The sequence below is a fragment of the Anastrepha ludens genome, chromosome 5, assembly GCF_028408465.1.
Source record: "Anastrepha ludens isolate Willacy chromosome 5, idAnaLude1.1, whole genome shotgun sequence".
Lineage (NCBI taxonomy): Eukaryota > Metazoa > Arthropoda > Insecta > Diptera > Tephritidae > Anastrepha > Anastrepha ludens.
In genome coordinates this window covers 461,697-478,819 of record NC_071501.1, presented here as the reverse complement: position 1 = coordinate 478,819, position 17,123 = coordinate 461,697, and the positions used below count along the sequence as shown (strand labels likewise).

At 37.1% G+C, this 17,123-nt stretch overlaps 1 protein-coding gene across 1 annotated transcript; it reads left to right on the top strand.

The window, feature by feature from the left end:
* The first annotated feature begins 490 nt into the window (after positions 1-490).
* LOC128863331 (neprilysin-4) lies at positions 491-2,701 on the top strand. Its single transcript, XM_054102450.1, has one exon. It carries the CDS (start codon positions 491-493, stop codon positions 2,555-2,557), a length of 2,067 nt encoding a protein of 688 aa, XP_053958425.1. The 3' UTR covers positions 2,558-2,701.
* The last annotated feature ends 14,422 nt before the right edge of the window (positions 2,702-17,123 follow it).

Genomic DNA, 17,123 nt, shown 5'->3' with positions numbered 1-17,123 from the left:
AAAATCTTTGCATTTTCGTGTTTTTCACCACTTTTTGTATGGAGCCGCAGCACGGTGCGACGGGCTAATTAAAATTATTCATAATTTGCAAAAACAATAACTCGCTATGATCAGGCCAGAAATATAGAAACAAGTTTTTAATATTGATATGACAACGCTCTTCCCGCACGACTAAAATCTCTTGTATTGCATTTGATTGCCTTTCTGAGTGGCTATTTCGATAAGCAGTATTTCTTCTACACAGAGAATATTTAAAAATAAAAATAAATTCTAGCGCTCATAATCTAGCTCCAAAAACCCACCGATGTCAGTAAACATGTGATTCTTAAAAAACAAAATTGGTGAAAAGCTGGATTGCTCGTTTTAGATTAGCTCTGCGCGAGCACATCAGTTGAGTGAGGACGTGCATGCGGTACAACAAGATCGGTGCTTATCAGCAGCTTGGCAATACATTGCAAATGTCATCGTAGGTATTTGCGCAATTTCGCAAATGTGTACCTTCAACTTGTTCAAAACCTTCGCAATTCTCACGCTCATCAGTCGATCCGAATGCGACCACGTGGCGTTGGTAAGTTGCGCGGAGGATGCGGACTGTCTATCGCGACTGGATGCTTCTATCGTGGATGTAATACGCGCGAATTTGCACAACGCAACCGACCCTTGCGAGAACTTTTGGGACTATGCTTGCGGCGAGTGGACTGCCGCGCCTTACTACAATCACGTGGATAATTTTGGGGCTGTGGGCAATTACTATGCACAAAAATTGCAAAAGTATCTACAGGACGCTAGCTTTAAAGGGCACGCAGACACGGAAATTATGTTTCTGCTCCGAAAGGTTGAACGCTACTACACAACTTGTACAGGAGTAAATACTTATTATCTAAAACTGGATAATTACTTTAAAGAGCTGATGAACAGAGAACCTCGTCTAAGATGGCTGGACGATCTGAGGATTTCTTTGAATGGCGATAAGTGGTCTACGGAGGATTTTGATTGGCTCTCCGCGATCGCTGATTTGCGTCGCTTTGGTTTCAATGGTGTTTTTCTGCATGAAACTGTAAACTGGGCCTACAATGATTCTGCGCGCTATGTGATTGAGTTGCGGTTGCCTTATGAAGGGGAATCCTTCAAAAATAAACAAGAAATACTAGGCGCTATCGTTGAACTTTGTCCAGATTGTGAACAAGAGGTAAAGAAATATGAGCAACTAGCTACGGTGGTCTATGCGTTTGAGACAGAAATACAGGCCTTGAGGAAAAAATATGAAAACCAGGTGGTACTAAGACGGAATTTAATGGGTGATGGTGTGACACAGTGTGAAGATGAGGCCATACTTACGCTAGGGGCATTACATGCAGTTATGCCGCACTTTGGCTGGTTTCAGTATTTCAGCAATCTCTTGAAACGTACACCGCTTCCAACACTCCCCATTCAGTTAGTTGGTTTATCCTACATGCACAACCTAGAAAAATTGCTATCGAAAACAGACGCAGAAACCATCGCCTGGTATATTTTGTTTCGTCTCACCCACCTGCTCCAACAAATGGCTCCTCAAATTACGCCGAAAAATTGCTTTGACCATATAGCCGCGCTTATGCCCCTAGGCGTGGACTACCTCTTCGATCGTTATCTCTACGAAACGCGTGTCGCCGATGAAATGACACTTGGGCGCATATTCACCAGATTAAAAGCGAGATTTTCGCGATACTTGGTAGCTAATAAATTTCCATTGTCTCCCTTGGAGCGCTCATATCTTCAAGACAAACTTTCAACCATGAACTTGCGGCTTGGAAATCTGCCAGCGCGCATGTCAGCCGCTCACTATAATGCGTACTATGCGGACGCCAACCTCAGCGCTACTAATTTTTATCACAACCACCTCGAAATGCTTCGTTTTCGCACACAACAACAACATGCCAATCTACTTATCGGTGATGGGCGGCTCTGTCCCGATACCTTCTACGTTTACGACGATATACAGACTGCTCGCAATGCGCCCTACTTTGTGCATCAACGCAACTTGCTTATCGTGCCAATGATTTTCCTTCATCTGCCCTTCTATGAGCATCGCTCACATCCGTTGTTACAATACAGCCTCGGCGGCTGGATACTCGCACATGAACTCAGTCACGCTTTCGATACATCGGGTATTACTTTCGATAGCTTGGGCAATGAAAATTCCGCTGGTGAGATGATTCTTGCGAATATTGGTGTTCAGCGTAGTCTTCGATGTTTCATGCGTACGCCCACCGCAGCACTCATCGAACGCATAGCAGATGTTAGCGGAATGCAGTTGGCATATGATGTATATTTTGGTGGGGAGGACGGAGTTGCGGAAAGAGCCAGACTTGCGCCGGAATTCAACTCGCAGCAGTTGTTCTTTTTAAATTTTGCTCAGTTCTTTTGTGGCTCACTGCCACATCCTATTGCGCATGATCGAGATGATGTGCGAGTCATAGAAACGATGGCGAATATGCCAGAGTTTGCGACGGCTTTTCGATGCGCTCCTGATACCAGAGAGCATCCGTTTCCGCAGTGTGCATTTTGGAGAGTGTGAGAAAGAAGGCCTGGCTTGACTAATAGAGAATATAAAAGGGACTACAAAAAAATGTTGGTATCCACATAATTCAAGACGTCCCCAATAAAAGATGGAAGGCGCGTGCAGGATTTTTTTATGAATAAGCTCAGTTGAGGAAGCGATTCTAGGAATTAATAATGATATGAATGCCTACATATAAGATCAGAAATATACATAATTTATTAAACTATAAAAGAAAAAGATTCGTGTTCTAAATCGTTCCGTTTCTACTTCAAAAATCACTGGTTCTTTGGCTAAAGGCAATTCAGTTATAAAAATTGTTAAAAGTTTGTTTCACGTAACACTCAAACTAGTCATTAAACTGATTTGCACCCGAAAGTGTCATTCCGAGAGCAGTGTGTACTTGGACGACGGTTGCGTGCCGCCCGGCACACAACACGTCATCCAGTCGTCAGATGATGTTATCAATCGGTGTTTCAAAAATTGAACACTTGTTGGAAATTTCAATCCATAAATGGCTGCAGGTGGCTGCCTGATTCCTCATTGTGATAAGAATTATCTTTAAGAAGGATTTGTAGCCTTGGACCAGTTCGACAAGGAACAGATTTCTGTTTTCGAATATCTGTCTGTCTGGAAGGTGACACGTGTTGCTGCGCGCATGTGTCTTTTGTTCTGTTTGCGCTTCGGTGTTTTTCCAACGCTCGCTATTTACCTCGTAATTATTTGCGAAGAATTATGGAATTTCCCACTCGCATTTTTCAGCAGTGCGTTTGTTAGCCTCATCTGTCTCTTCACATCTAGAGCTTGTGAAATGTATGGTCGTTTTTATGTACCTACATACATGCAAGTAGGTATAATTTTTCTAATCACAGTGGTAAAGTGTATGCCCCTTCGTCGCTTTCCGCCATTCGCGGTAGTTCCTATTGCCATTTGTGTGGCACCAATAAAATGTGTCATTCAACTACTCTACTTGCGCTCGGATGTGTGTGCATGCCTATGTATACATACATACATATGTTCCGCACACTGATTGCGTTTGCCCGTCGCATAATGCATTTTGCTCCTCAGCTGCTAGTTGTGTGTTTTTTAACAACAACTTACAAATGCCTGTGTCTGCTTGCGTTTTACCGATCTCGCTCCTCATTCAGTTCAAGCGATGAAATAAGCTAGAGTGCCGTAAAAGCTTTGCCCAACGACAAAAAATGCCTCATTTGTTCTTGCTTTCGGAAGTGGAAATATCTCGTATGGCATTCAGCAACTAACACCAACGTTGGCTTCGCAATCGAGAACCACACGGACCATAATAAAAATCGGGGTAATGGACGGAAAATGCGCGTATAGCAGGATTAGTGGCGAGATTTCTCTCTACAATTGCATTAAAAATGAAAATTGCAGACACAGCGTAAAATGCCGGCGAATTTGGGGAGAAAAAGTGTGCTGTAATAAACGAAAAAGAAATGGGAAAATACAACAGTCGCAGTTTTGCCCTGAAGCAAATTGAAAAATCGCTTTGGAATTGGAAAACGTGTAGATAAATGACGTATGTATGTATGTATGTACGTAGCGTAACCTAAGTGGGTATGTATTCGCATACAAACATATGTGTGTATGTATATGCTGTATGTTCCGTTTAACTTTCTGATAAAAGCCAGGCTATCGGTAGATGTGTGGATATTACGAACAAAGTAAACTTATTCGAACTTCACTATTTCGTTTACCGCAGTTTTTAATAAAAATATCTGTGAGAATTATAAAACTGAGATGAAAATAGCGTCATTCTGTAGCCTAAGCCAGAGGCTTGCTAATGATCCATCGCAGTGATTGGGTCAAATATGCGCATCGCAAAGAACGCACAAATATGTTAGTCTTTACAACAATCACAATGTTTTATTGAGGCCTGAAGTTCAGTGCAGCTACTAATACATACCTCGAATATCCAACCCACTGTACTGCAACTCCGAAGATTGTTTTTACCGTTTGCTATGTCGCCCCGGCTGCAATTCAAAATGCAGGTAACGAATCAATCTAGGGAAAGATATGAGAGCGGCTATTTAAAAATGTAAAGCCCGCAAATTGGGCTGCTATATTTTCTAATAATAATAAAAGTCGTATCGTTTTTAGCGCTGTTTACTGTGGAAAATCGAAAAATCCTTACGCTGTTTTTAATAACACTTCCTTTTTGTAAAAATCGATATATAAAAACACCTTAAGCAAATTAAAATAAATGAAATAAGCTCATCCAAAGCACAACGCAACTACTTCTGCAAAAAGAGCCGTGCCTATGACACGAAATAAATGTATCTTTCTTCGCAATGCTGGCGGGCGCTTTGTCCTTCTTGCCAAAAGAGTAGTCTTCCGACAAGAGTTTTATCTATTGTGATCCATATAATCAATATTAAATTTTCAACGCTTATTGATAATTGGATTTTTTATTTCTGTAGATTATTTTCAGAAATTTCGATAAAGTCTAAATCCAGAGCTTTATAAACATCCCAACAAAAGTTTATATTATTTCTATTCTATTAAAAAAATTCCAAACACATTTACATTTTCCCATTTTTTATATAATATTTACCGTAGGTTATGAATAATTTATGACTTTGGAAAAGGCTGCAAATAAATGTTTCATGTAATTATGAGCATAGATGTGCTTTCATTACACAAATTTACGCCACTGACCCAGTCGAAACGGAACAATCATTCCATTGCCCTTCCAAACTGCCATGGGCTTACTTGCTCGAGGCAGCAGTAGCAAATGTTCATTAATTCAATGCTACACATTTTTGTTAGCTATTGAATTTATTTGCAATAAATCAGAAAGGCAAGTCTAGCCAAATGTGGCCAGTGGAGGCACCCTGAATCTGTTGGCTGGTCTGTTAACTTCAGTATCAGACGCCAGAAAGCGGCGTATAAATTGCAACAATTCTTCAAATAAGTGCAGAAGCACAGAAGTGTGAGCGAGGTTGTACGCCTACCCACAGTTACCTCTGAAGTAGCTGGACATTTGCGGCGGACGTGATGTCTACCTGAATATGTGTACTATTTTCAACATGCGCAAATACAACGGTTGGACGGTCAAGAGGCATGCAAATAAATAATTAATTAGGGAAGAAAAACATAATGAACGTTTAAAATGTTCTTTATTTCTTTTGTTAACACGTTTCGTTTGTATTTTTGTTCACTCATTTCAAATCAAAGTGCTTTAAAGCTAAACATCAAGTAATAGGAAAATGTCGAAAAAATTTCAAAATAGTCAACAAGGCTGCTTTCTGGTTGATTCAAGGCTTCAGCGCTTCCAGGAGGGGAGGAACGTTTCACCGCCTCATAGACTAAAACGCCAACACTAAAACCAAAGGAACATAAAATTATCGGAATTGACACGCCGCACCACAAACGCCGCTTGCTATCGACTTCGCCAACAAGCACTCTCCTTCGGTGTTGTTGAAGCGTGCGGTGCACATACCTATGCATATACAATGTGCGGCTGAAAGTAGTGCACCCAGCCAGCCAGGAGTAGTGTAATAAATTGCAAACACATAAAACTAGATGGAGCTTGAGTTTGAGCGGCGCGGCGCGGCGAACGATGGGGCAAATGAAGACGAAAGATGCGTGTGCGCATATCTGTTCTGCTAGATGCTTTTTCTAGCATACATACATTTGCGTTCGCATTTATTTTATTGTTGTACGCGCGCCATGGTGAGTATTCCAAGTAATCGCGAAAATATCAAAATGACGCTGGTTCGGCGAAGTACATAGTTTCGTGTTTCCTTCCACCTTGATATTTAACACCGTTTTGTTGTTTTAGTTTTTGTTCTTTGTTGTTTTTTGTATTGTGGGGCATAGCAAGTGCACCATAAATTTAATCACAACGACTGATTTGAGGAATAAAGCAAAGCAAGAAAAAAATAAATTAACTAAGCAATCGAATCGTATAGCAAACCAAATAAAAGTGGGAGGAAGAGGAGGGCAAACGTTAGACTCTGCAAATATAGCTGCTCGAGCCGACCGAAGGTGAGGAGCAGATAACGAATTATTAAGCTGTTGGTTTTGCCTGCTTATTCGCTGCATAGCTCGACACTCTTTTCGCTTGTCGTCTCTACCGGCTGTCACTCAGTCCGCGTGTTGTGCACGTGCCATACCTTATCTCTTTTTGCCTTTTTTCGTTCTCTTCACAAATTTAATTTAAATTTTTCTCTTAAGTTTTTCCTGCGCGGTTCGCGTTATGTTTTCCCCTTCATATTTATTAAGAATTTATTTTTCCTTGCACTGGTTTTATTTATTTGCTAGAAACTTAAAACATTGGTTTGAATTTTATGTCCTCCGTTTCAACGATATAATATTTCTTGTGGGCTGGTGATGCTAGTTAAGTTGAAAATAAAGTAATTGGAAATTCGCGGGCTTAGTTTGTTTTAAAATTCTACTTATCTTAGTTTGTCTCAAATGTAATTAAAAAATGAGATTGCCGCTTGCTGCCCTATTGTTAACTAAACTTCGATTTTTGTTTTCTAAATATAGTTTGGTTAAAGAATTATGAAATCTACTTTTTTGCTTACAATGTTTGTACTAAACCATTAGAAATGAATTTACAGAAAAGCAGCACCTCCTTTCAAGATTTTCAAGTCACTCCAATTTACTTTTTCCCCCCTTTATACTGTAGTTTATGTCCTTTAATCATCCTATTCGTAATTTTCGCATGCGCAATTCGAAATTGAATAAATGAAAAATATCGTCAATATTGGGTGCTTGCTAAAATTATATTTGTTAATTATAATATGTTTAATATTATTAACATTTCCTCTCTTCATCATATATTAGTTTTTTTAAAAATGGATTTACTGAACTCACTTAGACTTTCCGCAATCTCATTAGGATTAGGAAAGGAAGGATGTTTACAATGAAAATGTTTTGGATTTTATTATTTATTATTTCAATTTATGTTACTATATCTACATAATTGGACTATTTTACTGATCAGTAATTTTTCTTTCTTTTTCAGGTAAGAAAATTATGATAGTATTTTCAACTTATCCTGTTCAATTTAAGGTAAATATGTGCGTATGTCGATGCATCGCTTTATTGTGTTCAGTACAATTAATTTCTCGTGTACACAACCATTTTTCTTTTGATGCTGTTTTTTCCGCATTAAGCAGTAGATGTATGCAGATATGCAAAAGGGTAAAATTAGACGCCCTGAACACAACTGACGTATGCTATTGGGAGGGTTGTGTAATGGCTGAATATTTTTGGGGATATTTTATTGCTCCAGCAACTCAAGTAATATAATATTGTATAATAATTCGTAACAATACTAATCACCAGTTCGTCGTTAATTGCTACACCAACTTTATATCTTACAGGTTGCAATTTTGTAGAAATTTTAATTGATAATTTTTATTTATCATCAACACCTCGGCCGCCATATGACTATCTGATGGGCCACAAATCAATCACAAAAAATCAAAGCGTTTTATGAGAAATTACTAGTAATGCGATACAAAAATAATTTTAGGACTTTATTGAGTACGAATATTTACTTAAAAAAGTGTCCAAATACAGGGCCAGTGGCGGTCCATTTTTTCGTTATTCGCACGAGTTTTTCTAAAGCGGTATACAATCGTGTGGTAAAGGAAGATATTAATTTTTCGCAAACAGGCAGCTTAGTCCGAAAAGCGAAAGTAAATTTTCACGAAAAAGAAAAATAAACTTTGATTTATTTTTAAAAAAAACTGGAGTTTCTTAGCCGATCATAAAAATCGTGTGCAGCGCTTTCTATAAGTTACCTAAAACCGTTGGTTTTAAAATTCATTCTTTACTTGCAATAATATTTGTTTACTTATTTCAGTGAAAACAAGAAGATGCTCTGCTAAGATTCTAATTCTCTCATAGTGGTGTTTGTTTCAAATTGATATATCAACAACGATAACTTTTTAATCGCTGATGATGTTTTTTTTTCAAATTTATCATATTAACAAACGCATTCACTTATTTAAATACTTTATAAAATGTTTCCTTAAATACCTTTCCGCTATCACTTTGTTGCTTGTATCGTTTCCACTTATCTGCGATTGAGATAACCACAATAATTTTAAAATGCATGTATGCATGTGTTTATGTATATTTGTTTTCATTGAAAAACTGACAGCTGCGTCATTTCATTGTTGTCGGAACAAATATAAATAAATTCACTATTATTTTATTTATTTATCTATTTGTTTTGTTTTCATGTACCTGTTTTACGCAATTAGGCAATTTTTCATAGCATCGTTTGAGCGCCACGCATTTGTTGCATGCCGACTTTTATTAGCTCAAAATACTTCCTCAGTGGAGTGTTTATCTTCCTTTAGCTGCCTCTTTTATTGCTAACTGCTTCCTGCCATTGCTTTATTACGCTTCTTTTCGCGTCCTTCCATCCAGTTCGTTTCTTCCATACTGATTACACTGTTGTATTTACAAAAGTTATTGAAACTCTTACTTTTCTACATATCGATTTTAACAGAGTTTTCTTCCTGTACTTTTTGTGTTTTTCTGTCAAAATTGATAATCCTCGACTTATCTACTCTCAACCTATTGCCAACCTCAATCCCTTTCACGTATTTCTTTGCATGCAAGTGTTGGCCTCTGTGGTTTCACTCTTTGTATCGACTAGGCGTATACGTTCCATCTGAGCGGATGTGCTACTTATACGCCAGAGAGGCGTTTGCTCTCGCATTTCTTTTCATACAGAGTAAAATATTTATTACCTTTCTGTGTGACCGCTTTAAAGTATTATTACTGGAAATTTCAACTAACGTTGCGTAATTTTTTTTTTATATATGTATATGAGTTGACCTTTGTGCTTTGAAAACAAACATAACTACATATCGTATACAGCTATGGGCAGGGAAATAGGGCACAAATAACATTTAACGAGGATTATTTTTACTGGACCTAGTAAAACAGTTGTATTATTCGTTACTATTCTATAATTTAAAATTATTAAAAAAAACGCTTAATAAATAGCTCTCAATACCCACGTTTATAAGGAGCTCGAAAAATCGGAATTTATCACGCTGAAATAGCGCACTTTTATCGATCTGCAAGAGAAATCGGAGTTAGTTATTCCAAATTGGTTAAATTTGTTCATGAATTTCTTACCTGATTAGTAGTTTGTTGAGTATTCATATTTTTTAAAACTTCTTCACACCTACGAGGTGAACTTTCCATTAACTTTTGGCCTCTCTCCAAAGGAATAGAGTTCAACGCTTCCTGCACTCCTTGCCATAGTTCATTGGCATTTTTTAATTGTTTTGCTCAAACTCAATCGTAATATCGTTCCACAGATTTCCGATGTGGTTAAAGTCAGGGTTTTGTGCTGGCCAATCCAGAACTTGCAGCTTTTTCTTTAGAAAGCCAATTTTTACCTTTCTTGCTGAACGCGTGGGGTCATTATCATGCATGAATAACCAGTTTAGGTTATGGACTTGAAGGAATATGACTCCATTGCATTTTTGAGAAAAAGCAAATTTATCCATATTGTCATTTATTCTCACTATTGGTGTAACTCCACTCCAAAAAAATTATCCCCGAAACTTTCAAATTACCCCCACCGCGTTTTACAGTCTTTGTTGTGTAGCCTTGAACTCAACCAGTCATGTTAATTTGTTTTTTGCCCGTAAAAAGGATAATTTTTCAAATTTGTACGTCTTTGCTTCAATGGACAATTGCGAAAGGCAAATGAGCGTTTATATAGTATTTTTTTTCTATACCCCTCATTTCTATTTATTTCCAGCGTTATCGCTCGAGAGGTCTTAATAGGGCCACGCTCACTTTTCTTTACAATGGCCTTGTCCTGCTGAATTGTAGTCTTTCGCGAAGGCATCTTTCGAACCGTATTTCTTTTAAGCATATTTTTGCCTGTACTAATACATTTGATGACATTGTTTACCACTTCACGAGAACAACTCATTATTTTTGAAATTTTAGTTTGTTTGTCCTTTTTTCGTAAAGGTCCGAAATAATGTTTTTCTTTTCAAGTGAGCAGCGAGGGTTACACATGGCAAAAATATTAGAGAGAAGCGATTCACAGCATAAGTATAAAATTGGCATAAAAATTTGTACGAATATCAGTTAATCTTCTAAGAAATGACAATTCATGTAGAGGACACTGTAGCGCACTTATACTATTTCTCTGGCCATAGCTGTAAATGTACATTTTCATTGTATAGAAAAACGTTTTTGCGCTTCGTATTTTTGTACCGTGTGGTTTTAGTTTCTTTGTCTTCTTTTGTTTGGTCTATTTTTGCAGATATATTTATAACCATTAGTTGGGCATTGCATTTATAATCTGCACGCTCAATCTGTTGCGGGAGCTCGGGTTCACCTGGCGTGCAAACTCGGTATTGTTGGCCATAAATAAATTTAATCTTCTACACGATTTTGATTTGTGTTGTTGCTATTTTTGACATTATTTTTGAAATTAGCAACAACTAGAAAAAGAAATATATTTAGAAAATAATCACAACACAAATTCGAACATTAATAAATGTGTGAATAAAATTGTTACAAAACAACGAAGCATTTATTTAGAAGTGCACAAGGACGCTTCACCTGCATAGTGCTTTGGTGCCACGTCTGGTGCTTGTCGCTCAATTACCGCCTTTCGAATTAATTGGCAAAAAATTTTGTTTGCATGAGTCGTTTTACTACAAATAGTTTAGAAAACGATTATTTTTAAAAACATACACTTTGCAAGTAGATTTATGGTTTTACTTTAGGTTACATTTTACAATGAGTCAGTAAACAACCACTTACACTCATTATACTGGGTATGTGTGTGTGGTATATGCACACTAATGTCGCATCTATTTCGATACTATTAAAAAATAAAATAATACGATAATCATTATTATTATTATTTATAGGGGATATATACAATGTAACCCAAACTTAATTAGCACACTGGAATTTAGTTTTGATCTAAGCTTTTACTGGAATAAATATTCTACTTTTGTGCTATTTTGTCAGAATGCTTTATTTATTTTCAGTTTAAGATTCCAGTTGGAATATAGACTTTACATGACTTATTTTTAATTTTCATATTAAATTGGTTAAATCAGTTTTGAAAATTCTAAGTTGTAACTTTTCAAGAAACGAAATTTGCAAGAGCGTTAAGGAAGAGCAACTAAATTATCAAATACTCAGTAGGTAGCAATATTTTACATGGTATTTACAGAATGGTAGTCATGCACCAAGCCATTCAGCTACGGCGGCCGCCTTCAGTAATTATTTACTATTATATATATTGGATAGATCCCCTCTGTGAGCCTAAAGGCAGCAAACGGTTTTCTTTTTTAGCTTTTTGATTTGATGTACTTCTGTTGTTCAACACTTCAGATTGTGTTTCGTCTAAATGTTCGCTACTGATACTTTGTAATTAAATTTAAATATTATGCGACTATACTGAAATAAACTAAACTCAGAATTTTTGCACAAAGTTTGTTACACTTTTTGCAACCATCTGATTTCATAGTATCCATTAAATTGTTTATGCGCTCACCTCTTCTTCCTATTTATCTATTACTTGGGGAGTGCTCGCGTAGTATATAAGTTGATGAAGGCATTGCTCACGAAATATTTCTTTCCCAAAACCACCTGCACAAATACTTTGCTGCACTTTAGCGCATGATGTGTAATGTACGCATGTGTGTGTATTAGCTCTAGCACGTGTATTTTTGAACACACATTTTTTTATAGCGGCCTTGACTCTGATTTTAAATAAGCAACTAGCTTTGCTCAGACGAGTGGAGAGATAAGAGAATGATTATTATTTCTAAAATACGTTTAATCAAAATTTGTGGACAAGAAATATTTTTTGCTAGTTATTTCATAAATTGCTGTTTTTTATTTGCTTTTCTAATTTATTTTTCTTTGTTTTGGTTTTCGCATGCCATGCTAATTTGATTTTTTATTTTTTTGCTCGTGCTCAACTCTGTATGGATGTGTTTCCTCTGAATTGTGGCCGCCAGCGTACGAGTCAGTGCAAAACTCGCGATTGCTGCCAACTTTGTATGTTCGCTCTTTCACTTTTATTTTGTTTTTGTTTGTGTTCATTTGCATGTTTGTGTTTTCGTAGCAGTTAGTCTGACGACCAGAGCTGCTGTCTCTTTTTGTTATGATTGCTATTTGTTCCTTTTTGTTATTCAATGTTTCTGCCAGTCCCCGCTGTTGCTACTATTCAAATTCTCATTTTCTCTGATTACTCACTGAAAATACGAAGCGACGCGACCGACCTCAATTTTAAAGTGTGGCAAAGTCATATAAAAAAATGTTTTTTTCGCTGTATGATGAAGCGAGGAAGTGAACAGAGTAAAACAACTAAAATAGAGATAAAAATTAAAGAATAAAAACGGTATAAACTGTTGCGTTGCTCTTGCTTTATCAGCCATGTAGCCATATACCGTAGCTTACCCTCCGCTTTGACAAACCCCGCCCTATCTCGCCTCAGCTTAGTTTTGCCCGCGTCGGAGCGGCTGCTCAACGTCAACTCACTTGTGTGGAGTATTGTTTATATGTACGAGTACTATGCCCATTAGGCGCTCCGAAGGTACTCACCTCGTTGCTGTGTCTGTTCGCTATGGCCAGCCACTCCATCCAGCCGAAGCAAATCAATTTCAGCTGTCATTCAGTTGGGCTATTCATGCTGCAATTCCTCTACCCAGTTGCCTGCTCCTTTGGATAAAGTTACTAAAGTTACTACAAACATATATGTACATACGTATACATATGTATGATTGTATATATTTTTGTCAGTACGCTACTCGTCTATTATGTTTTCATTCTTTTTTAATTTTCCATTTATTCATTTGCACAACCATTCCAGCAAGCTCTAGCTGTTTGTCAGTCAATTTATCCATCTGCTTGATGTACTTTTATGTGTATGTATGTATATGAAATGTATGTGTGTGTGTGTAGGCAAATTTGCAATTATTGTACAAGTAAGCGTCAGTGTAACGGTGTTTCAGACAGTCCACCATTCAGATCGCCAACCAGTCAGTCAGCCTGTGTGTTCGTCAAATAAGTTGATGAAATAATTACTAGCTCCATTGCTGCTTTTAGACATCGCCGCACCTATGCAACCTTCGACAGTCCATCTGTCTATGCCGTAGTCGGTGTGCATATACAAAAATACATCGACAGCCCAAATATATGTAAACAGCTATTCCTCTAACCGCTTTTCGAGAAAGAGCTAAAGTTCTTTGTATTGTGTATCCATGTTTGCAAACACCTCATAGCCCGCTGTTACTAATGCCTCGTGCCAGCATCGAAATTATGGCCATCTATACCTATCTGCGAACCGTATTTCACCCTCCTGCTCTCCTCTTTTCCCACCTAATTTTATCTCACATTTCAGTCCAGTCCAGCGGTAATAATCGTTGCTTGCTCACTGTTAGTAAATTTGATGTTCTTATTGTATTTAATTTTGGGTCTCGCGTTGCATAATATTTTTTCTTCTCCAAACCCTATCCACCTTCCACCTCTTGCCGTCACAACTGCTTTTGTTCTCGAGTTATATTTGCATTTCAAATACACATGCGGGCTTATATAAATTCACTCATTTACTCAATTATGTTCGGAAGAGGTGTGCCTGCCTATTGGCTGTAGGCAGCTAGAGTCTCTTGGCTGCGTCTCTGTCTTTTAGCTCTCATTTAGCTTAATATGCCAGTAATTGATTATTCTATTTGTGAACAAGCGTGGAAAAAGAGAAGTGAAATAACAACTAAATATTGCTCATTGCTGCAAAATTACAGGTTTTCGCTGGAGTTGAGGGTTTGCAATTATCGCCGTCACTGACGGTCACTATTTCCAAGTTTTCCCTTTTTTTTAATTTTCGTTTTGGATAAATATTTAAAGTAGTAGTTACCAATTAACTTGCGGGCTTATTTGAATACCGAAATGCGATGATTTTAAAATTAATTGAAATTAGATAGCCATTTGGCAGAAGCCGCCGCAAGCGAATATGCATTTGTGTATACCAAACCTGGAAATTGGGCTTAGGTTCGGTTCCCACTAGGCAAGAAATATCAAAATTATAGGAAATTATCCAAAAATTAGTAATTACTAAATTTTAAATACATAGATGAATTAATGAAAAGTTAATCAGTTAAATTGAATTATTGGTAAGAAAGTCTGACGGCCGCAGAAGCCGAATGGGTTTTTGCGTGACTACCACCCTTCGTTATGGGAATGGATTCGGGTGGGCATGAAACACTACAATTTTAGTAGTATTTTTCGGGAAAATAAACTTGTATACTTGTTTTAAATCCTTTATGATTAAAATTCTTAAAGCTTCACTATCTTATAGAAAAACAGGTTGATATGTTCTAAAAAAAAATTTAGTATAGAAAATATTTGCCGGTATGAAAGGAACTAAAAAATATAGAACATTTGTAAAGTCTGTGTAAAACCATGGAATGGACCAGTGTAGCCGGTTTCGAAAAAACCTGCCCACCAACTTAAAAAATATCCTGAGTGAATGAATTATTACCACTTTTTAGCCTAGCTTTAATATTCTGATAAAGGAGCGGCTTTAATTTCTTTTTTTTCAACAATTTTTCTGATGCAAATTTCTGCAAATAGTGCCTTTGTCACATTGAAGAAACTGTGAAAGAAGGAGAGTGCTATTATCAGCAAAGCTCGCGCACTGTCAGCTTTACGTGACTGCCATTTTTCGCCGCATTGCTTGCAATGGCGATACCCAACTGTATTGGCACAAATAAATTAAAAGAATTTGAACTAACATTGATTACTTCCGTATCGTACACTATTTGCATGCTCAAAAAGTGGAAAAAAAGTTGAAATCTCACCCGCTTTTTTCAGTTACAAAGTAATTAGAAATGTTGAACTGAGTGCTGAATTGCGCTGGGAGTTGTTGAAATAAAGTTCCTTTGCTGTTTGGCATTCGACATCCGGCTGGGCTTGAGTACATTGCATGTTTCACTGACTTTTGAAGAATATATGTATGTGTATGTTTGTAACTATAAATATAAAAAACCTTAAACACAAATGCATACCATTATATGAGTAAATAAAGCTGGATACGCAAGAGGGTGCCTGAATGGGTATTCTGATAATAAGAAACTAACGAGCAAAAGGTTAAATTACTAATTAGATTTTAAATAAATTGTTGTTTTGACGACTAAATTATAAATTTTGTGATTTTTATCTCTTGAGGATGAAGTGATTAATGGCATTAGTTGCGCCATAACATTAGAGGTTATAGGTAGGGGCGTTACAGGGATAGGACATTACCAATTGCCTAAGAAATTTTGAGTTCAAGGCATCAAAAAAGCGTTAAGACCATCGGAAAGCTTAATTATTTAGTTACAATTGTGTTACACATTGTTTTTGCTCTTTTGCTAAGAGTTATGTTGACTCTACCCTAATCCCTTTTCGAACATATAAGAGAAGGTGGGACAGAACCACTTGCTGTATACCGTTTCTGTAGCCATTCTCGATTGAATTTTGAATTTGACGTATGAATTACGTCACTCTCACACACCTGTTGTGTTTCTGTAAAAAAAGTAAGTCGAATTGATCGACAATCCACCCTGGTAGTCACCTGACGTTCATTCCATCCCAATCTGAATAACCGACTAAAAGTGTGTTGAAATGAAATGATATAATGGATTATTCGTCTCATTCGACCTTGAAGGGGTGATAACACACTAGTATATGGGTAAGGCTTTCTCAAGTGGGCATCAAAATTACCAAAGTGAATATTTTGCGATGAAATTCGGCCAGGACTGAGTTCTAGCATCCAGAAGCACACTCAGAAAATTTTGTTGTAAAATTCTAAATAGTTTTTTTTTTATTAACTATCGAAGTTTTTTGCAGCGCTTGAATAATTATCACATTTCTCGTAAAGTAAGTATCCGATTACAACGATTTTTCAACTGCAGACTGATAAAGGATGATATTTTCCAAAAACATTATTTTTGTTCCAAAACTTGATGTTTTGTTTTTGTAAATAATTTTTTTTAATAAACAATTAAAAATTTAACTGATTTCTGCGCCTCTGGGATGAACATTTTTTAAGGATATTAACGTAATAAACATCTGTGCATTTATGTATGGAAAAAAATGCGTGCAATTCGAAAAGGATTAATTACAATTAATTTTTTTGTGCCAGAATGCGCGCTTCGACTTACGCGGACGCGCACGAACACACAAACGGCGGCTCGCGGGCGGCTTGCGAAAAACCGTGTTTCGGACACATCTCAACGCGATATGCTTCCGTAAGATCAGTTTTGCCGACATTGTCATTAGTTGTGTCTAGTCTCCTTCCGACTTCTGTGGTGATGTGTTTCGGTGATAATAAAAACTGTGATATTATGTAAATCGCGTACGTAAATGTGTACAAAACTATATTAAGTATAAACTAATATAATGCCACATGCAAATCGTTGTTGTAACCCTTTCGGAAAATAAAACCATAGTCGTGTTTACACAAATCTAGTCCGAATAAGGGACCAAAATGCGAAAATTCTGTGCAATCAGAATACTGGAACACAACGCAGGCAACAATACATCCTTACGTTGTGCATTG

Excerpts from the sequence above, each read along its gene's own strand:
- LOC128863331 (XM_054102450.1), top strand. The coding sequence starts at position 491 with ATGTGTACCTTCAACTTGTTCAAAACCTTCGCAATTCTCACGCTCATC.